General features: G+C 37.9%; 1 protein-coding gene across 2 annotated transcripts in view; it reads right to left on the reverse strand.

Annotated features, from left to right (window-relative positions):
* The window catches only part of PIAS1 (protein inhibitor of activated STAT 1), a 124,821-nt gene that overhangs the window by 90,031 nt on the left and 8,946 nt on the right, over positions 1 to 25,844 (reverse strand). Inside the window, exon 1 of one of the 2 annotated variants that reach the window (XM_075535240.1) lies at positions 9,342 to 9,427. The exons of the other annotated variant lie outside the window; for it this stretch is intronic. Coding sequence (XP_075391355.1) covers positions 9,342 to 9,401 — 60 coding nt within the window. The 5' untranslated portion in view covers positions 9,402 to 9,427. Of the gene's footprint in view, positions 1 to 9,341; positions 9,428 to 25,844 lie in introns of those variants that run through there. 2 annotated transcript variants of the gene reach the window in all.

Below are 25,844 nucleotides of genomic sequence, written 5' to 3' on the forward strand. Positions count from 1 at the left end.
CCTGGTGGGGTTCCATCAAGGGCAATGTAGCCGAGAGGAATAACTGAGAGCAGAATGAAGGTCAAACATGACAGTGGGACAGAAAATAAAAGGAAACAGAGCAGCAGTTCTCAATCTGTGGGTCGCAGCCCCTTTGGGGATGAACAACCCTTTCACAGGGGTTGCCTGAATCATAACAGTAGCAAAATTATAGCTATCAAGTAGCAACAAAAATAATTGTATGATTGGGGGGGGAGTCACCACAACATAAGGAAATGTATTCAAGGGTCACCGCATTAGAAAGGTCGAGAATCACTAAAATAGAGGAAAGAACTAGGAGGCAAAGACATTTTTTGACGTATAAATATAGACATGTACATATGTACATAAATTAATATCTAATGAAAGGGATATAAGCCTATGTGTGTGTATATTTAACATATATATATGTTAAGTGTTAAGGAAGCAGATGGACATTGGGCCTCTACTCAATACTTCCTCAACCCAAGAACACTTTGTTCTAACAACCTGGCATGACATTTTACGATGCTCACTTTCCCTTCATGATCACTGAAGTCAAAATGAGTGCATAAGCAAATGTGAACAAAGCTGATGGTGCCCAGCTATTAGGATATAGCATCTGTGATGCTAAAGGCTTGAAGCTAAACAAAGGGCCATCTAGCAGAGAAGCAATGAAGCATACATGGAAGAAGCACACCAGCCTATATGATCACGAGGTGTTGACAGGATCAGGTACCAGACTTCAGAAGACCCAAAACAATCATACTGAAGTAAACGATGGAGGTTGGAGGTTGGAGATAAACCCATCTGGAGATAATTGGACATCCCTTCACAGAAGGGTCACAGGAAGGGACGAGTCAGCCAGAGTCCAGCATAGCACAAACAAACACACAACATTCCTCTAGTTCTTTAATGCTCCCCCCCAACTATCATGACCCTAGTTCTACCTTACAAACCAAGTTAAACCAACAGCATGTACACTTGTACAGATAATAGTCCTCGACACACGGAATCCAGGACAGACAAACCCCTCTGGTACAGTAATGGGAGTAGGAATACCATGAGGAGGTAGGGGGAGAAAGGAACTGATTGCAGGGGTCGATGTATAATACCCACCCCCAACTCACCTGCTGCCAGGGGGACAAACAAGAGAAACACGGGTGAAGGGAGAGACTAGTCGGTGTAAGATATGAAAATAATAATTTATAATTTGTCAAGGGTTCACAAGGGTGGGAGAGGGAGAGGAAAATTGAGGAACTGATAGCAAGGGCTCAAGTAAAAAGGTTTTGACAATAATGACAACAACATAAGTAAAATGTGCTTGATATAATTGATGTATGGTTTAAGAGCAATAAGAGCCCCTGAAAAAACGCTTTAAAAAAAGCTTCTAACTAAAGCAATATGGCAAGCAGCAGTAATTATTTACAAAGTAAAGTCTCAAAGTAAGAAAGCCCCATAATGGTAACAGAAAAGAAAGGGACATGAAATATTGCAAAGAAAACTCATGAGTCATGTTCAATGTTCTAGCTTCAGGTAGGTCTTTTTAAAAAATCAATAATGTACTTAGATCATCAGTCAGCAAACTTTTGATTTGAAAGATACAATCCTGTCCTTCACAAGAATTTTAAAATTATTCAAGAACTATAAATACATTTTAACAAATGAAATCACTATTACCTGAATAATATTCTTTAAAATATTTTCAACGTTACTTCAAAGTCACATGTGTGTAACAAAAGAGCCGCATATAGCTAGAATGCCGCAGTTTGCTGACCCCTGTACTTGATCATAGCAATTTTCACTTTCAAATAAAATATAAAATTTTAAAATAAACCAGGCTTTCAAGATTATTTTAATTCTATCAAATTCAAAATGATTTTGAGCATTCTTTCCTAACTCTTCTTCTCTAGCCAAAAACTAGGTTTACAACCAGAGATACCATCACATCTAGATTTCAGACAAGACCAGAAGCAATGAAAGAAATAGAAAACTCATCTCAGAAAATGTGAGAGGAAGAGACATGTACTAACAAAACACAAAACAGAGAGTGAGATAAAGGATATGTAAACAAAAAAGATCTTTAAATCATAGGCTTCATTCAGTCAAGGTTCTATAAAAGAGATTAAGAAAAAACCCTAGAATAAAAAGTACCAAGCATTACTATAAGAAATCAGAAGGGATGTACACAAATGGAATAACATCCTATGCTTGTGGATTGTAAGGCTCAATATTGTGAAAATGTTAATATTACCTAAAACAATACACAGATTCATTGTAATCCCTATCCAAATCTCTGCATCACTCTTCAAAGAAATGGAAAACATGATTATCGACTTCATATGGAGAAAGAAGAAGCCCAGGATAAGTCAAGAACTCTTCAAAAAGAAGAATAAAGTAGGTGGTCTTGTTCTATGTGACCTCAATACCTACTATATAGCCACAGTGGTCAAAACAGCCTGATACAGGCTGGGATAATGACAGATACATGGACCAAAGTATCAGGACAGAAAACCCAGAAATAAAAACAACCGCATATAGACAACTGATTTTTGACAAAGACTCAAAAAACATTAAATGGGAATCAGATGCCTTCTTCAATAAATGATGTTGCAAAAGCTGGATATCCATGTGCAGAAGAATGAAGCAAACAAGACCCATATTTCACTCCATGAACAAAAACAAATTCAAAGTGGATCAAAGACCCAATGTTATCATGATCATCAATGAGACCAGGACCTATTAAAAATAAAACACATATGTAGAAAGACTTTATTGAGTGAACCACTAGCAATGATTGACACACAACCACAACCCCCCAGGTGTGGGGGATCAACAATAGAAACCATGGGGGAAGGGAGCTAGCAATCGATGTGAGATATGAAAATAATGATTTATCGTCTATCAAGGGGTCACGAGGAGGAAGAGAAAAAACAGAAGCTGAAACCAAGGGCTCAAGCAGAAAGCAAATGTTTAGAAAATAATGATGTAAGAGCCCCCAATAAAATGATCTTTTAATAAAAAATTTTAAAAGTGAAAAGCCCACAGACTGGGAAAAGATGCATAGCAATGATACAACCAAGAACAAATTACTAAAATCTACAGAATTTTACAAGCTTACAAGGAAAAACACTAATAGCCCGCTGAGATGGTGGGCAAAAGACCTGAACAGACGATTCACAAAGGATGGCACCCTAATGGCTTTATTAAACACATGAGGAAATGTTCCCAGTTATTAGCTATCCAGGAAATGCAAGTCAAAACAACCATGAGATACCACCTAACGTCCATTACTGTAGTCCAATTAAAAAAAGACCTGAGAACAACAAATATTGGTGAGAGTGTGGTGAACAGGAACTCTTTTCATTCTTTTAAAATCATTTTATTTGGGGCCCGTACAACTCTTATCACAATCCATCCATCCATCCATCCATTTTATCAAGCACATTTGTACATGTGTTGCCATCATCATTCTCAAAACCTTTTATTTCTACTTGAGCCCTTAGCATCAGCTCATTTCCCCCTCCCTCCTGAACCCTTGATAATTTAAAAATTATTATTTTGTCACGTCTTACACTGTCCAATGTCTCCCTTCACCCACTCTTCTGTTGTCTGTCCCCCAGGGAGGGAGTTATATGGAGATCATTGTGATCCGTTCCCCCTTTTCCCCCATCCTCCCCTTCCCCTCCTGGTATGGAAACTCTCATTATTGGTCCTGGGGTGTTTATCTGTCCTGGACTCTGTGTTTCCAGCTCTTATCTGTACCAGTGTACATTCTCTGGTCTAGCCGGATCTGTAAGGTAGAATTGGGATCATGATTGGGGGGGGGGGGGGGGGAATAGGGGAGAGAAAGCATTAAATAACTAGAGGAAAGTTGTATGTTTCATCAGTGCTATACTGTACCCTGACTTGCTCGTCTCCTCCCGCAACCTTTCTGTAAGGGGATGTCCAGTTGCCTGAATCCTGGTTCTTTGGGGGGCACATGGCATGCTCCAGAGGCTGCATCAGTGAAAACCCATAGGGGAACCCCACTGGGTGAACAGGACTCTACCTCAGACACCCTTGTAACCTGAGGGCTTAAACCAGAAAACACATGGTGTCTGTAAAAACAAGACAGCTGTACAAAGAGTGGTGTGCTGTTAGTTGGCGGACAAACAAGCTAGAACGGTGTGCTGCTGATTGCTGCATCAATGCTCTGTAGGCTATATTAAGATACATTTTATTCTGGCAATCCTGTGACAGCCATTCTGTTCAATTTTGCTCATGCGTGTTTATATTAGAGTGAATCTCAGAGGTATACCGCCATTGGGGGTTACCCTCTTGAAGCTGTGTTACTTGTTTCTCTGTTTTTCGGTAAATGAAACCCAGGGAAATGAGTCTATATGGAAAGAAAATATAACAAGGGTTTATGGGGAGGGGTGGAGGAGATAAGAAGGAGATGATGTCAATAAGTCCAGGAAGGAAAAGTATGTTTGGAGACTAATTATGAAAGCAACTGTATAATCATGTTTGACATAATTGAACTATGGAATGATAAGATATATGTATTAACTCTTCTCAAGTAATAAGCAAATTAAAAAATTTTAAAGCATAGATCCAGGAATGGGTCTTGAGTGTGCACTAAATTCTAGCTCCAACTTTAGAGCAATTAGTTCTTACATCATGGCCCTGCTCAACACTCACGTTCATGAAACGATCACTGACAATAAGGATGGTATAGCAAAGTGTGGCAAAAAAAGTAGATGGTGTCCAGCTATCAATTGGAATGGTGTCTAAGGTCTTAAAGGCTGTGTTCAAACAAGCAGCCTTGTAAGCAGGGAGACAACTAAGTCCACACAGAGGCACACCAGCGTGGATGATCTGAAGATGACGACCACAAAACCTGAATGTGGCGAAAAGGAAAGGCTCAGAACTAAAATTATGATAAGCCAATGTGGAGAAAGCAATGTAGGGCAGTGGGAGCCCAACCCCATCTGCAGAGTATCCAGTCAGACTGCCCCTGGCAGATCTGTTCTAGCCAAAGCCAAGTCTCAAACAGCCTTACTACTAGGCAGAGACTATTGTAATCCTGATTATGCTGGATCGAACTTGATGCTTGGTCAGTTGACTCCCCTATAGCCACCACTGAGTACAAGTTATCTCTTACTTGTTCCATGACAAAAATTTCCCCGCTGGCTTTTTTAATGCTGATGAGGGTCTTTCCCTTCTTACACATTTGTATTTTTGTCTTTATACTATTATGATTGTATCCTTACCACCTTCGTACAATTTTGGTTTTTATTGTTTTCTGTTTGGGTTTCCCAGCTGTGAAGCACAGGAGGAGCGGATGCATAAGAATAATGGTCACAAAGGTTACAGGGAATGCAGGGGTGGGCAATAGGGAGGGAAAGTGGGTTTCAGAAGTAAATAATGAAGGAGGGGAGGGAGCACTACAGCTGACTGTGATTGCACAACGCATTTAACCATGGGGGAGGGGTGCTCCAAGACTGATATGGTGGTCATTGTACAACTGATATGACCGAACAATAAAACTATTGAATTGTATGATATGTAAATTAAGCACCTATAAACTTGTTGGGGGGAAAAGAAAAGTCCTGAGAGAACTGTTTGAGTAACAAATGTAATCCACTCAAGGCTATGTAGTTAGTGGCACTCACATTAAAAAATGTCACATGCCAAAGTCCTTACAATATTGCTGAGTACTGACAACAATAGACACTTAGAAAATTATACTAGTCATTTGGGAAATGTGTAGCCATCAAATTATAGTGCTATATATAACTTTAAAAATCAACAATAAATGTAATTCTAATAAATTTTAGAAGTATAAAATAGAACTTAAAAGATCTTATCCAATCCTCCATTCCTTGATTGATGGCCTCCTAGACCTCACTCAAACACTACTAAAGAGTTCACCTTCTAAAGAAGCCCACATTAGTGAAAATCTCTATTGAATCAAAATTTTCCTCTTTCATCCAAAGCTTCTAAAATGCTGTCCTCTGGGTACCACAGTCTGAAAAATCCTTAGAATGTGTGTGGGAGGAGAGCTCTTTAAATTATTTTATTGAGGTCTCTTACAGCTCTTATAACAATTCATACATCAGTCTTATCAGCCTTATATGTTGCCATCCTTATTTTCAAAACATTTACTTTCTGTTTGAGCCCTTGGTATCAGCTCCTCTTTTTTCACTCCCTCCCCAAGCCTCCCATCCTCATGAACTCTTGATAAATTATTATTATTTTCATATCTTACACCGTCTACTGTCTCCCATCACTCTCGTTTCTGTTGTTCGTGGGGGGAGGGGGGGGCTGAGGTATACGGCAATCATTGTGATAGGTTCTCTCTTTCTCCCCCCTACCCTCATGGCATCACTACTCCCATTACTGTTCCTGAGGGGTTTGCCTGTCCTGGATTCCATGTGCCGAGAGTGTTCTTATCCGCACCAGTGTACGTGCTCTGGTCTAGTTAGATTTGTATGGCAGCACTGGGGGTGGGGAGACATAAAGAACTAGAGAAGGAGTGTCAAACTGGCGGCCCCGAGGTAATTTTTTGTGGCCTGCAATGTTCTGAAATAAAATGAAAATAGAAACAATTGTTATGAAGAAAATAGCACTTAGGGGAGATCAAGGCAATACCATAATCACAATTCCCTCGTTACATTTTATTTCAGAGCATTGTGGGCCACAAAAAATTACCTCGGGCCACATGCAACCCATAGGCCGTCAGTTTAACACCCCTGAACTAGAGGAATGTTGTGTGTTTTGCTGCTGCTATACTGCACCCTGGGCTAGCTCGTCCCTTCCTTGTGATCATTCTATGAGGGGAAGTCGAATTGTCTACAGATGGGCTATAAGTTTGTTTGTTATGGGTCTTCTGATGCCTGATACCTGCTCCCATCAACACCCTGTGATCAAACAGGCTGGTGTTCTTCTTCCATGTGGGCTTTGTTGCTTCCCTGCTAGATGACTGCTAAACTTCAAGCCTTTAAGACCCCAGACGCTTTTTCTGCTAATAGCTGGGCACCATCAGCTTTGTTCACCACATTTGCTTATGCACCCATTTTGACTTCAGCAATTAAGTAGAAAAGGTGAGCACAACAGAATGCCAGTTTAGAAAAACTATGTGTTCTTATGTTGAGGAGGAGCACACTTTTCATTTAATTGGCTGGGTTTCGAGATTCCTTTTCACCTTGATCATCATTATCTAAGTCAATCCAGTTATAACCTTATTTCAGTGTCTCTAATTGAGGTTAACTTGCTCACTTACTAAAGGAAGGGTTGGCAGTCTTCAACCATCCAAAAGTACTAGAAGGCAGGCCTACTGTTCTTTCAAAAACAGTCACTGAAAAGCTTTGGAGCACAGTTCTACTCTGATACACAAGGGTTACCATGAGTAGGAATCGAGTCATCAGCAACTGGTTCCAAAAGAAACAAAAGTTTTCCATAGGCTTTCCATCTTATGTTTTTGGTTCTAACAAAATTATTAAGAAAATCCCTTTCACTCTTATAAGTGTTCCAGTTTGAGTTAAAAATTATATGATCACTCTTAAATTTATACTCTAAAACAAAACACATCTTATAAAACATGTGAACTATCTTTAACAAATGTCAAACTAACACAACCATATTCCTGCATTTTGTTAAAATATGTACATGATACTTAATCTCTATCACATTTCATAAACCTCTGAAAGAGTTCTCTGCTAGCACTGCATGTACTTTCAAAATATTGTGGGCTACAGAATTTCATTAAGCTCACAAACCAAATGGTACTGGATAGTGAAGGAAATCTAAAACTGCATTCATAGTTATTAAGACATTCATTTCCACATCTATTAATTAAGTCCTATGAATCCCACTGTTAGGTGTCAATTAGTTAGCTTTCAACTTAGTGACCCCATGTGACAAATAGAGCTGCCTGATACGGTTTTCTTGGCTGCAATCTTTATGAGATCCTGTAGCTGTGTCTTTCTCCTGAGAAGATTCTGGATGGTTTTGAACCACCAGCCTTTGGGTTCTCAGTCAAGCACTTAATCACATTGCACTACCAGCGCATCTTCTGCCACTCCTACGACCATAAAATACTCAAGCCCCTACTATCACTCTTATCTAGACTACCATAATAGCTTGTGTAACGCCTACAAAAAAAACTTTTAGCTGTTTTCCCTGTCTTCAACTTTGTCCTCTCGAAGTCATTCTCCAAGCCTTTTTATCTTGAAAATTTAAGTCTGATCACCACATTGTACTATGGATAAACGTCAAACTTCTCAGTATAGTCTAAGATTTCCTTCAGGGTTCAATTTCAGCCATTGTCACCAGCTCTCTTAAGCAGCTATCCATTCCTCTAGGCCATGTATACATACTTCTTTCAGTGAAGAGCTCATTTCTTCTCTACTCCTATCTTTTCCAAGCTAACTTCATGTGTCCACTTCACTAGATCTCCACACCTTGGGATGTGCTTTCTATAAGCCAACCCCAATATTAGTAAAATTCCCCTCTTATATTTAACCTAGTATGGAGATTTCTATGTCTGCTATATTTTTGCCACAATTAAAAAATAATAATTACATAAATAACAACGAGTACAAGGAAGAAGAAAATGTTCTAGAACTGAGTGTGGTGATAATTGTACAACTCTTCTTGATATGATTGAATTATTAAATAATATGACATGTGGATGAAGTGCTAATAAAACTTTTAAAATAAGTAAAATCAGGGGAAGAATGTCTGTTTACATGCCTATCTTATTCAAAACTATAAAACCTGTCTAAAGAAACCGTGTCTTGTTCGTTGTCAACAAATATAAATAAGTCTAACATAAATCCGAATTACTACTTACCCTTAACAGTAGTACAAATCCATTAAACGTTATACACGACGGGGCTTCAAAAAGCGTGTGGAAAAACAGAATTAAAAGATAGGGAGATTTTCACATGAACTTTTTGAAGCCCCTTCCTATTACCTCCTCCAGATAACGACAGTATATGATTGCTTAGTTCCTATTCAGTATGTTACTTACATCCAAATAATTATTTACTTTGTTTGAAGAGACGAGAAATATGTTCTTCAAGGATCGACATATAACCCCCTCCAAGGAGGATGACCAACATAAAAGTGGGTGAAGGGAGACAGCAGACAATGAAAGATGTGAAAGTAATAATTGTTTATTTACTAAGGGTTTATGAGGGAGGAAGGGGGAGATGGACGGGGGGGGGGGGTGTGAGGAGCTAATATCAAGAGCTTAAGTACAAAGAAAATGCTTTGAAAATGATGATGGCTCTTGAGATCAAAGGTGATGAAGAGGAAGAGAAATTCTTGGAGAAGAGAGAGGAAGGACAAACTACCTTTAACCAGTAGGAACCAACTCTTGTTGATGTCCAGAAGCACACAGAAATGACGAGCATCTGGATGTCTAAATAAAGCCATTCTTTTCCCTAAAAAAAGAAAATGATGATGGCAACTATGTACAAATGTGCTTGACACAATGGATGCATGCATGGATTGTGATAAGAGCTGTAAGAGCCCCCAATAAAAGTAATTTTTAAAATGTGTATTTAACTCCATAAAATATAACCGAAAAACCAAACTCACTGTCACTGAGTCAATGCTGACTCATAGTGAACACCCCACCACCTGCCCAGTGGGTTTCTGAAACTGTAACTGTTTACAGGTGTGGTAAGCCCAGTCTTTCTCCTGAGGAGCTGCTGGTGGTTTCAACCTGCCAGCTATGCGGCATCGCTGCCCAACACATAACCACTACAAAATATAGGGAATTATAAAAACTTTTCACTTTTGGGAAACTTGGACTGTGGGTGGGGATAAGACTGACAAAAATAAATCTGACTAGTGTAAACATATTGAAAGGAAAAATTAAGTCTAAGATCAATTTGGGTTGTTCCATTAGTCCCAGGATGAAACAATGAGAGTCCAAAATAGTTAAGAGTGGCAGATGAGAAGGGTGTGTGTGTGTGTGTGTGTGTGTGTGTGTGTAAGAGAGAGAGAGACTGAGACTGACTGACTTGGGGCCCAGCCTTATCTATTCTTAGTGATACAGACAGATATCACCAAGATGGATAAGACTGGGCCCCAAGTCCCCACTACTCTCATTATATATAAAATCATTATAATTTATATATTATATATAATGGGATTAAAAGTAGACAAGGCTTGGATATAGAATAAGTTTATAATTCAGATAGATCAGAAATAAAGAAGTCTTTCTGGAGACCCCAAATTAAGTCAGATCTTCTTTTAACGTGTTCTTAGACCCCATCTTTTTCCTTTACAGTACTTAATCAGTTCTGGCCCTCCAAATGTTTTGGGTTATTTTTAAGTTTTATTGACTCTCATCCACATATCAGAGTTGAATAGTTCTACCATATCAAGAAGCGTTGTATACTTTGATAAGTTTCATGCTATACAACAAATATCATCCTTCTCCAAATTGTTCTATTATTAAAATGAACTCAATGTCCCCTAAACTTTAAAAACTCTTCCTCCTTCACCCATTGTAAGTACGCATTGGTCAAGTTTGGTTTCTTTTTTTAGTAGTTTTCTTAATATTCATCTATCATACACTTCCATAGTTAAACCGCTTCTAAAAAAAGTTGCATATACATCATTGTGTCAGTCTGGGTTGACTAGAGAAACAAATCCAGAGACATTCATATATATGTAAGAAAGAGCTTTATACAAAGAGTGATTGCATATTAAGAAAATATCCCAGGCCAGATCAAGTCCTTTAAGTATGACATTAGCCCACATATCCAATACTAGTTTATAAATTCCTCTTCAGATTCACAAAACACATGTAATTATGCCATCGAATGCAGGAAGCTCACAGGCCAGTGGGTGAAGTCTTGTGGACCCAGGGGTAATGGAAGCATCTCAATGCTGACGTGGATCTCCATGTGGCTACTCCAATCAGGGCTCTGGCTCCATCAGCATAGCCCCATGTAGCTTGTCAACAGGAATGTGAAGCAGAATATATGTCCCCCCTCCAGGGAGGAAGACAGGAGTTCCCAGAATCCTCAGGAGAAAGCCATGCCCACAGAGAGGGTCGTTGGCTATGACCTGATTGACAGGCTAGTCTCCACCCCTTCGTTCAAGTTGACAAAAAATTATGTAACTGCCAAATCAGTTCTAATGGCACCTCCTCTCTTATGCATCCACTGATCACTTACCCTACAAATTTCAATGTGGAAAGTTATAATAATAATCTTGCCCCAAGTCCCCAGAACTCTTATTACTCCCTTATGCAGATCAACACATATAATTCTACTTTGGGTTCCATAAACATATCTCAGTATTTTTTCTCTATATCTCTTCAATGTTGTTCTCTCTGGTTAAAATAACCCACCTGTCCAGTTTGAAATAAGGTTAGCCAGAAACGACTTCTTCCTCTTATAACTACATTGTTAACTATTTACATGGTAATCCTTAATAAAACCTTATTACACTTGTTCTGTACATTTCTCTCTTCCACAAGAATGAGGCAAACTCCTCAACATCAACAATGATGAAAGCGGGGGAAAAAAAGAGTTGTCAAGGCACTAAAGAAAAGGTTTTCTAAACACAAAGACTAGCAGATGGAAAAAGTATCAAATGACTCAATGAAAAGTAATCTAAAAACTGTCTATTCTCTGCCCCAAAAGATTATTACAATGAATGGGTTCTACAGACTCCTATAAATGCTGTTCTTCCTAATTCTTATTTTATTACTATTTACTAGTGGTAATACCTCTATAGCCACACCCGTCATCCCAGCTGTTGTCAAATCCACACCGATGCACAATGGCCAGTGCATGTGTCCAGAGTAGAGCTGGACCATGCTCCACAGGGTGTTTTTTTTCCATTGGCTGGCTTTCCAGAGGTAGATCACCAAGGCCTTTTTTCTGAAGTGTCTCTGATTGGACTTAAAATTCCTCAACCTTCCATCAGCCAAAGACATTATAAGCGTTCCTTAGCACTCCCAAGGACCTCCCAACTCTAGAATAGTGTTGCAAATGTGAGTTACATATATAATTTTACGTTTTCTACTAGCACCTTAAAAAAGGTAAAACAAAATTTCAAAACATTGAAATCATACCTAGTATTTCCTCTGAGCACAAGTAAAATTAGTAACAGAAAAAAAACCCTGAAAAATACAAACATATGTAAATCAAGTAAAAGGAAGCACAAATTTCCTATCCAAATGAAAACAATAGCACAGAATACCAAAACTTATGGGATGCCATGGAGGCAGTACTCAAGAGGAAAATTTATAGCAATTAGTGTGTACGTTAAAAAAAAATCTCAAATCAGCAGCCTAATTCAACAACTCCAGGAACTTGAAAGATAAGTCAATTAAGCCTAAATCTGCTAGAAGAAAGGAAATAACAAAGAACAGAGCAAAAATAAAATTGAAACCAGAAAAATAATTGAACCAATAAAACCAAAATTAGCTTCATTGAAAAACTGACAAATCTTGTTATATGATGAAACATGAAAATTACTAAAAAAAAACAAAAGAGGAGACATTGCAACTGATTCAATAAAGAAGATTATGACAATATTATGAACTGGCTGCTAACCAAATGGATGACCTAGACCAGCAGTTCTCAACCTGAGGGTCAAGTGACCCTTTCACAGGGGTCTCCCGATTCATAACAGTAGCAAAATTACAGTGATGAAGTAGAAACAAAAATAATTTTATAGTCGGAGGGGTCACTACCACATGAGGAACTGTATTAAAGGGCCGCAGCATTACGAAGGTTGGAAACCAGTGACCTAGACAAATTGGCTAATTCAAACTAACTCAAGAAATAAGAAAAAGTTTCAATAGATCCATAATAAGTGAAGAGACTGAGTTAATGATCAAAAATTTCCCAAACTAGACCAGATTGGCTTCAATATAAAATTCTGCCAAACACAGAATGGACACCAATACTGTTTAAATTCATCCAAAAAGTAGAGAAGTACTTTTCTAATTCATTCTAAGAAAGCAAACACCCAGAGTAGACACACACACACTCCAATAGCTTTTATGGCTACAGTTGCAAAAATCCTCAACAAAATACTAGTGAACAAAATTCAACAGCATATTAAAAGACTCATGCACTATGACCACATGAGGTCAATACTAGACATGTAGGGATAGTTCCGCATTAGAAAATCAATCTGCATACTACCTCACATCAATAGAACAAGGGAAAAGATGCGTATTACAGCAAAATGATTCAGGGCACATGTGGAAAAGTCAATAGCTACTATTACATTTAATGGAGAAAAAACTGAGTTTTCTTCTTGAAATTGGGAATAAAACAAGGGTACTAATTTTTATCACTTCTATTCAATATTGTATTACAAGTCCTAGCCAAAGAAAGAGAGAAACAAGAGCTATCTAGATAGAAATGTAGTTGTAAAATTATCTCTATTCATGAATTATATAATCTTATATGAGGAGGCTTCAGCAAAAAGTTTGTTGGAAAATTCCATTAGCATTTCATTCCATTTTTACACGAACTTGGTGAAGTCCCATTATATTTTCAACAATAACTGAAAAGAAAAAAAGAGTAACTGCTGAGGCTGCTTTTGAACAATCAAACACCTCATGTCAGTTCCTTGGTTTGGAGGTTTAGGGGCACAGCTTTAACCCAGTTAGTTGGCCTAATAGCATGTCAGGTGCTTCTATTCTACTTCTTAATTCACTGAATAAAAGCTTCCAAGTGGCCACCCAAGGCACCATAATTGGTCTCTATACGCTCCCTTCTCCTTTGAACAACTGCCTCCTTTGCCATGAGATTAGAACTGCAAGGTACCCAGCTACTACATTACATATTTTAATCCAAGATTTCCTAGAATAATCCTGATCCAAAGGGGGGAAATGCAAAACAATTCCAAATCCTCCAGGGTCTAGACTTGAAAGGTAGATGAACCCTTGATACTATTGTCCTAAAATAATCTTTATAAACCTTAAACCAAAAATATCCCTTGAACCCACCTTTAAAACCACACAATCATCTAGCTTAACCAGTAAAAAGGGTCTTTCTTGAGCACTACACTCTTTTAAGATCTATATGGGACTAATAGGAGCCCCAATGGTATAGTGGTTACCCGGTAGACTGAGATCTGCATGGCTGGAAGTTTGAAATCACCAATAGCTCCATTGGAGGAAAACTGGGCTTTCTACTCCTGTAACCACAGTCTCAGAAAATCACAGGGGGTCGCTATGAGTCAGCATTGTTTTTATGGCAGTGAGTTTTGAGTTTGTTTTATAAGATCAATAATGGCCTGTGGTGTAGTGGGCTACAAATTGGGATAAGTGCAGTCAGCAGTTGGAAACCACCAGCCACTCCACAGGAGAAAGAAGAGACTTTCTACTCTCAGAATTACCGGCTTGGAAACCCACAGGGCACTTTTATCCTGTCTTATAGGATCACAAGTAGGAATCAATTCTATGGCAGTGTTTTGAGTTTTGATGGGATCAAAATGACAACAGCAACTCAAAAGATTAGATAGAAACCTTCTGGAGCAATGAGTCAAGATGGGAGAGGCAACTCAGAAAAAGAGGGTGAGGTGGTTGCTCAACTTAAAGAATGTATTCAATGTCATTAAATCATACATGAAGAAACCACTGAATTGGTCATTGCTTGGGTTTGTTTGTTGTTGTTTTTTTAATTGTTTTGGTTTTGCTCTGGGAGGGGAGCCTGTTGGCTTCTAAGGTTCCTTGGCAATCGCTATGTGGTGTGGCAGCTATCTTCCCCATTTCTGCTTGCTTCTCTGGGTCCAATCTGCTCTTTTTATAACTCCAAGGTGACTGGTTTAAACACACCCTATACTGACAAAACTTCTTACTCAAATAAAGAAAAATCCATTCTCAAATAAGATTATAACCACAGTACAGGAGGTTAAGATTTACAGCATATATTTTGGAAGATTACACAGTTTCATCCAGAACATAATGTAAATGTTACATAAATATATATATATCTGTATATACATAAAATGTATTTTGAAGGCATGTGTGTACATCTTAAAACCTTAAAGCTAGGTATGAAAAACAGGTTTGGGGACCAACTGCGGCCTGCGTATCTTCCACAGAATACTCCCTAAACAGAGTTTCACAGAGAGGGTGCTGGACTGACTCATACTCAATGACGGAGAGCTAATTTGTTTGTGCGTTTTTAACAGTCAACTTTATTGAAATCTCAATAATAGAATGAACAATATTAAATATATAGTCAAGAGGAGTTTGGGGAAATTTATATATCTGTGTGACTACCACCAAAAATATATAATTTGACTCTCAAAACATAGAATTCCAATCACTGTGAAAAATCTCCTTGTACTTCCTTTCAATCCTCCTCACCCCAGGCTCAGGAAACACTGATGTCCTTACCATCACTTTCCATTTTCCTTTTCTAGATTTTCTTTCTTTCTTTTTAAATTTTTAATTTTATTTTATTTCTTTTCTAGATTTTCGTATCAACTGAACTCTTTCGTCTGAATTATTTCTCTCAGCATAATATTTTCAACATTCATCTACATCTTTGTTGATATTAGAAGTCCTTTCTTTTTTACACTGTTTTTTAAACTTGCTACTGTGATTTGGATGATAACAAAATTAATATTAAATAGCAACAAAACCAATAAAATTTAGGGGAGGGAGTTATTTTAAACAAAAAAGTTAAAAAGGTACAAAGACCCCACCCAGTACGGAGACCAAAAGAACTAGATGGAAACTGGCCATCACTGCTCTGAAAAGGAGGATCACAACAGAAGGCACAGAGTAGAGTGGACGAAAATTGTAAGGAAAAAACAAACCAAAAAAAACCACCTCCCCCAGGAGTGGGGGCTAAGGACAGGGTGGGCGAGCTTGCAGGGGTCAGAGAGGGAGGGCTAATGGGAGGGAGGGAGCCAGTCTGCTTGGGGAAAGGAAGGAAGGAAGGAAGGAAGGAAGGAAGGAAGGAAGGAAGGAAGGAAGGAAGGAAGGAAGGAAGGAAGGAAGGAAGGAAGGAAGGAAGGAAGGAAGGAAGGAAGGAAGGAAGGAAAAAGAAAGGAAAGAAAGAAGAAAGAAATGGATGGATAGATAGATAAATGGATGGATGGATGGATGGATAGATAGATAGATAAATAAATGCCCGCCTCAAAATCTTTTTTTTTTTAAAGCAACAACAATCACTAGGCTTCCTGGTCTGATACACAGAGACGGACCTCCAAGACTATGACTCTTGGGCATAGTTCTGTAAGCCTTGCACAGAACTCAAACCACAGGCCCAACCTTCAGTCAATGGACGGACCAAACAACAGGCAGACATATAAGGTGAATGTTAACATCAGAGAGGAATGCTCGCCTTCCACAATCAACCAAGGAGATAAAAAAGGCAGCAAGTGCCTAGGAAGAGAGAGCTCAGAAGGCAAAAAGGATAAAGGGAAATGGTAAACCCTGAGATGAAATCATTTCAACATATAAAGAACATAACATACTGAGATTGTGCTATGTCTTCAAAATCCAGCGAGTACTTTCTACCTGAAATGCATCTCGTTTACCAGTCAAGTAGCTGGGGGCTACACTATCAGACATGCAGCTCTAAAACATCCCCGTCATTTCCCGAAGACTTCAGTGGCTCCCTCAGCCTTCCTAGGCTTTCCCAGGGCTCTTGATTTCTTGACTGCTCATCTTTACTCTTCCCCCTCAGTCACCCATTCCCATGACCACGATAGATCTAACCACCAAAACAACACTTCCAAAATCATCAATTCAAACATTTCTCTCCAACGTCAACCTCTCATGCTTGCTCATTTAAGTATCCCAGTGCAACATCAAAAAGATCTCCTATCCACCGAAGCTATCCCTCTTTATCCACAAGCCTCCTTCAGTTCCAGTTTTTAAAATATTCCAAAGCCCATTACTAACCATTACTAACCATAACCTTGCAAAATTCCCTTGCCCCTGTAACTGTTAACTGGTTCTAATTTTGCAGGCAAAAAGAATACATGCACTCAGATGATCACATGTTGCTATACTTCTAAAATCCCCAATATCAATGGGCAATGACATTCTCCACTAAATGTTTTCAGTAAATCAGCAATCAAATATCCCACAATTACTTCATATTTTTTTCTTGCTCAAAAAAAATATATATCTTTAAGATGATATAAAACAAATGTCTAAAAATAAAAAAACAAATGACTAGCTTTATAATGAACTTAAGCTGTTGCTTATTTTTAAAATATGTTTAAAAGGTAACTAATCTATTTTCATATACAAGTACTAGAATGTAAGTTTCACAAGGGCAAAAAATCTATTTCCTTCCTGATTTACCATGAAGCATCTAACACAGTTAGGCATAAATCAACACTTTTTGTTGTTGTTGTTGTTAGAATGAATGAATAAGAACCTTGCTTTAAGCAAATGTGCTATGAAAGATCAATGTGCAAACGGGAAGAACGTGGAGGGAGAGAATGTTTATTTTCAAAATACCTATAAGCCCAGTAAAGAAATAACTGTCCTTATATAATAAAACTTTTTTAAATAGGCAAAAATATATCAAGTATAAATAGATTTTAAAGGCTTATGTTTTTCTCCAAAATTTGAACATCTTTTCCTAACTTTGATTCAACTTCTTCAAGGATACAGCTTGGACACATTTAAATCTGAACACTTTATCAAAACTCAACCAAATGTGGATAATTTCTGCAATTAACTTAAGTCCTTTCCCCAAACATCATTAGGCAGATAATTGCTAGATACTATGATCACGTATATTTATACCACAGTAATGCATATTTTCTAAATGAGATCTCAAATCTTTTATCTCAACCTGCACCTACAGAATCTTCCTCTTCAAAGACTACTATAGCAAATTTGGAAATGCACAACCTATGATGAAATTAAAATAATCGGAAGGAATGATTTAAAGGCAATCTAAAAATACTGTTTAAAATATTATTTCATTGTGATTTTTTATTTTTTAAATAACCTATTAACATAAATAATAGGTGGATACAAGTGAGAACCCCCATAGGATGAGGGGTTAAACAAAGGAAGGTCTCAAAATTTTAACTTTTCTTACATCTAACGTATGTTTTACTATTCTTCTCAAAATTACACATTTTGCTATAAGTTATACATATTGTGCTGTTTGGTCTGTGTATTTAAGAAGCAACCAATCTTTCCAAAAACAACACAATTTCTAGTATCACTCAGTATAAGGATTAATTCAACATTTACAACTATTCATAAAATAGTAATATAATTTATATTTTAAGGTTCACTGAAAGTTTATAAGTATCGCCAATAAAATATGGTGAAGTAACTATATACAAATATCTAGCACAGTCTATCCCTGAGAGTAAACAAAAATGACAGTAAGGGAAGAAAACCAGAACGAATAATGCATAAGGGCAAAGGAGAAAGCTAATAATGTTAACAAAGTTCTTGAAGATAAAAAGCAGAAAGAGTTGTGATAACTAAACTATGAGAAAAACCTATAGTCTACATATGTTGAAAGAGGCGAAAAGGAAGAAAAGCAAAGTAACACCCCAAAGAAGGCATGGGTGAAATACAAGGCTGAAAAACAGAGGGATACTTAGAAATCTGAAAACTGGATGATTAGACACTCAAGACGCCTCTATGCAAATATGGAGGAAACAACTATCGAACCGCACTCCAAGGCACCTTGTACAAGTGGCCAGAGGTTTGTATATGCAGTGGTTCTCAAACTTCCTCACACCACCACCCTTTAATACAGTTCCTCATGTTGTGGTGAGCCCCCCAACCATAACATTATTTTTGTTGCTACTTTCTAACTGTCATTTTGCTACTGCTATGAATCGGACAACCCTGGTGAAAGGGTCTTTCAACCCCCAAAGGGGTCATGACTCACAGAGGTTGAGAGTCGCTGTATACGGGGACAATTTAACCACAGGAAGACTCCACATGCAGGAGTCTCATAGAAAGCTTCCATGCAGTTCTAAACTTTACTGAGTAAAGTCAGCATATCCATTAAGTCGGCCCTTTACCAAACACCAGCAGTCAGGTAAGTACTCCCCAGGAAGAGATCAGAGAACTTTCCTCTGGAGAAATGAATAGCCCAAACCAACACTTATTCACAACTGGTAGATCACAAAAACTGTATGGGGGACATCTCACTTCTCAATCATCTTACAGTAATTTTTAAGACCACCAACAATTTGAGAAAGCCTCCCAACACAAAAGATAGACAAGAAAAAAATAAGTACAGTTAAATGGTAAATGTTCACCACACAAAAGGAGAAAATTTTAAATATGAAGAGAAAAATCGCTATGTTGGAATAAATTGGAGAAAAAAAGCCAAATACTAGTCTTTATATTAAAGAATGAAGGAAGAAAAAAAAAGGAAAAATAAATTGTTTAAGTCAGGAAAAAAAATAAAAGGAAGAATGAATGATGACCTATAGAGGAAACAACCAGAATAAGGATTCCTAGGGGGTGCAGTGGGGGACAGGGAGCTGATACCAAAGAGTTCAAGGAAGAAAAGGTTTTGAAACCGACTGTGGTAGCAACTGTACAATACTGTTTCATGTGACTGAAGTATGGAATGATATGTCTGAACTAACTCCTAATAAAATGGTTTGGGGAAAAAAAACCCCAAAATATTGCAAGAACAAAAGAAAACTGCTGGAATGATCAAGGGGTCTGCCAAAGCGGCTACAGGCTATAGTACAAAGATTGTTAATTGCCAGAGGGGCACTGAGTAATTTTTTTGGAAAAGGGAGTGGTAGACCAAGTAAGTTTGGGAAGCTATGGGCTAGTAGGTTTGAACAACCAACCTTGTGGTTAGCAGTCCAGTGCTTATCCGACAGCACCAACAGGGCTCTCTAGGTTTTATGCTATTTAGTGCAATTTGGTAGCTTAATTTTGGGGGTTTCACTCACTCACTGCCAACTCATAGTGACCCTATAGGAAAGGGTAAAACTGCCCTGTGAGTTTCTGAGACTATAATTCTTTAAGGGAGTAGAATGCCAGGTCTTTCTCCCAAGCAGCAGCTGGTGGTTTTGAACTGCCAGCCTTTCAGATCACGTCCCACTTGTAACTATTATGTTATCAGGGCTTCTTTCTTGGGTTTAGGAACATGCAAAACCTTTTCCTACATATATGAACAGTAATTGTTTCTTTGTTTTACACTGCTTTGTCGCGTGAATGGTTTCATAAGTACACTACTTTCAAATAGCTGGAGAAAATTTGTACCAGGATGTAACTTTTAGCCTAAGTTATGGCTATTAATTTTAGCTGTCCTTCCTTTTAGTCTGAGCTACCCTGGGATTACTATCTAAATTCAGGAGTAAAAATACTGGTAATCCTAAAAATCCATGTTCTTCTCCTTCATTATGATAAAAATTAAACAAGATGCCATATATATTTTAAAGTTCTTTCATATCTAAGATGCTACTTTATTTTCAATGAAAATATTAGCCTAATTTTTGCTACAAAAATCATCTTTTCCTATTCTTTCACACCTTGGAAAAGATGCTTGAGGAATACTGATGCTAGAGTTTTTCAAAAGCAACTCTAAAGAGTAGAAGACACTGAAAAATATTGTCTTTTTTATGATCTCTTGGCTCAGTTTCAAAAGGAACCCTGGTGGTGTAATGGTTATACACTGAGCTGTTAACCAAAAAAGTCAGCAGTTCGAAGCAACTAGCCACTCTATAGGAAAAAAGATGCACTTTTCTACTCCTATAAAAAGTTAAGTCTCAGAAACTTACAGGGGGAAGTTCTACGCTCTTTAGAGGGTTGCTGAGTCTGCATCAACTTGATGGCAGTGAGGGTTGTTTTTTTTTGAGGCCCATTTTCAAGGACCTTAGTGGAATAGTGGACTATGTATTGGGCTGTTACCACCAGTTACATGGAGGGAGAAAGATAAGGGTGTCTTTTCCCATAAAGATTTACAGCAAATAAATAATTTTTAGATATCTGGTAAGAACTCAAGCTTTGCTGAAAGTACAGGCTACAATTAGGTTAGGGGCATCTGAGTATCTGTACTAATTCCCCATCCTAAGAGTCCTGGTGGGATAGAGGGTTATGTGTTGGACTGCTAATCAAAAGGTCAGCATTTCTAAACCACCAGCTGCTGCTGGTGAGAAAGACCTGGCTTTCTACTCCACTAGCTACCCACCAGCTGCTCTGCAGGAGAAATATGAGGCATTCTACTCATGTAGCAATTTCTAGTCTCAGAAACTTATAGGGGCAGTTCTACTTTATCCAATAAGGTCGCTATAAGTCAGAATTGACTAGATAGCAGTGCGTTTGGTTTTTTTGAGATTGAATGTACATTTGAAAATAGAGGGTCTCCCCCCAAAAGTGATTAACTATCAATATGTAGATTAATCTATCAATATTTATTACACTTAAAGTTAAAGCCAAGCATTGTAAGTTGTCAATGGAAAGTAACAGTAAATGATTGCAGTTCACATAAATCACACTTTATAAAAAAATATTTCTAAAATAAAAATTAGCAAAATACATAGCTTGTTCAGGTAGCTATGGGTATCCCTCGAAACTTCACCAAAACTCAAGCTTCTTAAAGATAGTTGCATATGCAATCTGAAACCCTATCAATAAAGTTTCCTGACTCTGATATACTGACATCTACTTGTTTATCTTCCATTTTGAATGGATCTTTCTACCCTTGCATGCTTTTGTAACATCGTGCATTGGTTATTTAGAAAACAGAGGTTCATTGAAGTATGGTGGGTAAGGCATTGGGCTGCTAACCTCAAGGTCCATGGTTCAAACCTTCCATGAGTCTATGTGCTCCTGTGAATATTTACAGTCTTGGAAAGCCTATGTAGAGTAGCTATGAGTTGGAATCAGCCCAGTAGCATTGGGCTCGGTTTGGTCTGGGTGAGTTAAGACAGACCCTCCAAATGTTAACACATTTCTTCATATGATTCCAACATTATCACATTCAATAATATTACCAATGATTTTTTTTAAGTCAAGTATTATGACACTGTCATGCTCATAGTTACAAATAAGGTTTTGAAAATTCTATTTCCTCCTCAAAGCTAGAATTTTATCACTAGCAACAAATATTGTCAGTTATTTTCCCTGAAGTGACAGAAGCGCTTTATTTGTAAGAAAGTAGTTGCAAAATACCCAATTTTGTATAGTCATATTTTGTCAGTCCTTCAAGTAAAAATGGCATTCCATGGAAAAGCAGCTCATTCAGTCATCTACTTTTCTTCAAGCTAACCATCAGATAATAGTATTCAGTAAAAGTGGCTTTACCAGTATTTTGCATTTCATTACAAGAATTTTTTATGCAAGGCATCCCAATAATAGAATTAGTAAGTTCTGTTGCTTCGTGATGACACTAAGTATAACTGACATCTATTTTTTAATTCAAAGTGCATGGCAATGAAGACTATCACAACTACAAGTATATTTGAGTGGAACTGCCTTAATTGGTGCTAAGGAAGTAGAAATTCTAGCTACCCACAGTGCTTTTGCAATTTTCAAGTTAGCAAATAATGCCTTTTTATTATTGGGAAAATAACTCTGACCTGGAAGACTCCCAGAAAGTTTGGGGAACTTTCAAGGATCTGTTGAATACATGTTTAAAATCACTTCTAACAGTTGATATCTTACTTGTATGACTTTATAAAAAGGCAATTTTGTCAGTAACTATCCCATAGTAAGGCACCGGTGGCAGAGCGGGTTATGCGTTGGGCTGCAAAATCACCAGCTTCTCTGATGGAGAAAGATAAGGCTTTCGACTCCCATAAAGAGTTAGTTTCTAAAACCCAAAGAGTCATCCTACTGTCGTATATGGCTAGTTGCCATACGTTAGAATTTACTCGAAGGCAGTTTTTTGGTTTCTGAACCATTCAAAATATGCAGTCGTGACCGATGAAAGCAAGCGTGGCCTATACATCGCAGAACCACCAAATCTCCTGTGCGGTAGAGTTTAAGCCTACACAGAAACCCTAGTAGGCAGCAGTACTCCATTTAAAGAAGGCAGCCGACGTTGAATACGTGTCAGCTGCCATTTTCATGAGAAGGCATCACAACTCAGGTCAAAAACTAACAGATTAGATTGTTATGCACCATATACATTGCCCTTGTTTTCAATGACCATGACCGAACTGTTTCAAAGTCATGGTTTTAATTAAAACCTGTATTATACATGGCACTATAGTCAATCCACAAATAGCCTGTTACCTCACACACAGTAGGCACTCAAACAAAGAATGGTAGAATGTGATAGACAGCTCTTAAATAAATAGCAATTACCAAAGGCATTGGTAATTCAGTGGTAGAATTCCTGTCTTCCCTGCAGGAAACCTGGGTTGACTGGCAGCGAACGCATCTCAAGAGCAGCCATCACTTTTCTGTTAGTGGAGGCCTTTATATACTGTTACGATGGGGAACAAACTGCAGTAGAGTTTCAAACTAAGACTGAAGAACAAGAAAGGCTTGGAGATCTACTTTGGAAAATCATCCTTCAAACTGAGGTTTGATGACTCAACAGATGACAAGGGCCATATCTGAAGCCAAATGATTGTGGACGGGGCAGTATTGTGTTCTGTTGCACAAGGGGTTACCCCAACAATAACCACCACCAGCCAGGTTCTGAGCTTGTAGCCTTCACATTCCCCTTTCCTTTTTCTGCATTCCCTTTCTAAAGGAATTTTTTTACCTTAAGGAATTTTTAGAAGCCTATAGATCCATATGATTATTTTAACTTGAGAAATGTTTCATATTTAAGATTAGGCCTACATGACTAAAAAAGAAGATCTTAAAATTCATCATAAAGCACAAGATAGCATGTTAAATTCTATTTTAAGAATGATGCCATGAAGCTAAAAACAGGCTTGCTCACACTCAGAAACCCAAATATAAAATGAATTGCTTTGACTATGTATTGCCAGAACCCTAAAAAGAGCCTGCATTCCACTTCTCTTCAATAACCAAACTCTTACCTGCTGTTTTTTTGTTCCTACTTTTAGTGAAATTCCAATATTAATACTACAGAGGTTAAAGGTTGAAACTAATTTTAAAATAGGGTAACAAAACCATCAAAATAAATTGTTAATACAAAGGGTAACAAACCTCCATAAACATACTGAAGTATAGGGAATTTACCTAATATTGTCCTACCAAATGACTGGATAGGAATATGCAAAATGTGAGGTATTTGTGGCCTAGCATGAGAATTGGATAGCTTGCTAATAATGTAAAAGAAGGTACATGGCACCCTAGAGACAGGGCCATGCAAATATAAGGTATATGGAACTCCAATAAGGTGACTGGTTAATTTTACCATTCTGCTATGCTTAAAATGAGCTATTTCAGAAGCATAAAGGGGGATCTCACAGCTATCAAAAAAAAAAAAAGAGCCAGAAATGGAGTTCAGCCTTTGGACAAGAGATCTCTGTGCTGAGCCTCTACAATTCAGAAGACAGAAATCCAGAGAACTGTTACACTCAGTGGCAGTGAGCAGAAGCAGGAGCAGTAAAACAGCAGCAGTCCATAGAGCAAGAAATCCGAGTGTCTTTATTTAGGCAGGAGGCTTGCTGAGAAACTGGAGGGCCCACAGGCACTTAATTGGAGGGGGATGGAGCTAGGTTTGCCAACCTATGAAGTTGAGCATCTTCAGGTTGAGGCCAGTAGAGAGGACTGGTATGACTCTGGTGGGCATTTATTGGCAGAGCTAAAAGAGCTTTGTAATCCTTGCCCAAGCAGGGAGAGAGGCCGCAGGCTCAGGGGTAAGACCTAGATATGCAGGGGTAGGATCAAGGGGCAGAGAGGTGTGTTCCTGTGAGCATGACTGAGAAAAAGCTGTCTTGATTTACGAATTGCATCCTAAGCATTCCTGATCGTGAATTGTAGCTTCCCTGACAAACCTCACAATCATATGGTCTGTGAGTTCTGAACGACCAAAACAATGATTTATCAAACTCGGCTGGGAAGCAGAGAATGCCACAGTATCAGAATTGGTAAAAAAAAGTTGGAGGATGAGGCAGGTCTCATCGCCACCTCAAAGGAATTGCCCTTGGGCTATTGGTTTTGCTTTTCCTTGTGAAATTAGAGATCAGATGAAACCCCACCATTTTTGCATATACAAAATATATATAAACACAAACAGTTAAAAAATGAAAACACATGTCATGGAAAGACTTCCAATAAATAATGGTGAAAAGATCAAGTTACATGGTTTTATGATAACATCATCCCTTTAAGGCTTTTTGAAAAGGTGTTTATATAAGTAAAACTCTACTTTTATATGCCTAGTTTTGTTCTAGATCTAGACATATATGCATACAATAAGTTACAAATGATACACATGAAGGGAAAACTAATACAAACTTAAAAGACGCGCAAAATGTAAACATTTATCATGTATTACTCTGGATATGCTATTCATGGTAATCAAAGAAGCAACCGTGAAAAAGTTTAAAAGTGACAAGGGTTCAATAGAAAGAAAAAGTCTAGAAAAAAATGAAGGCAACAAATGTACAAGTTCGCCAGAGGCAAGTGACAAGAATTGTAAGAGTCTCCAAATAAATTATCTTTTAATAAAATAAATGACAGAAAATATAACTCGAGTTAACTTAAAGAAAAATATGTGTAACAGAAAAAAAGGGACTAAATGAGGGAGCTTCAAAAAGGTCTTGGAAAATTTTCATGAGCTTCTCATGGTATTTCCCCCAGTATTTTTTGAAGGCCCCATATATGACCTTATCTCAAAATAATCAAACTTGCAGCAACGATGAAATATACATCTTTCCTCTACTTCCTAAATGCTTCGCCCACCCCCGCCTATCATGATCCCAATTCTACCTTACAAATCTAGCTAGAGCAGAGAGTGTACACTGGT

Source organism: Tenrec ecaudatus, chromosome 17 (assembly GCF_050624435.1).
Source record: "Tenrec ecaudatus isolate mTenEca1 chromosome 17, mTenEca1.hap1, whole genome shotgun sequence".
NCBI lineage: Eukaryota > Metazoa > Chordata > Mammalia > Afrosoricida > Tenrecidae > Tenrec > Tenrec ecaudatus.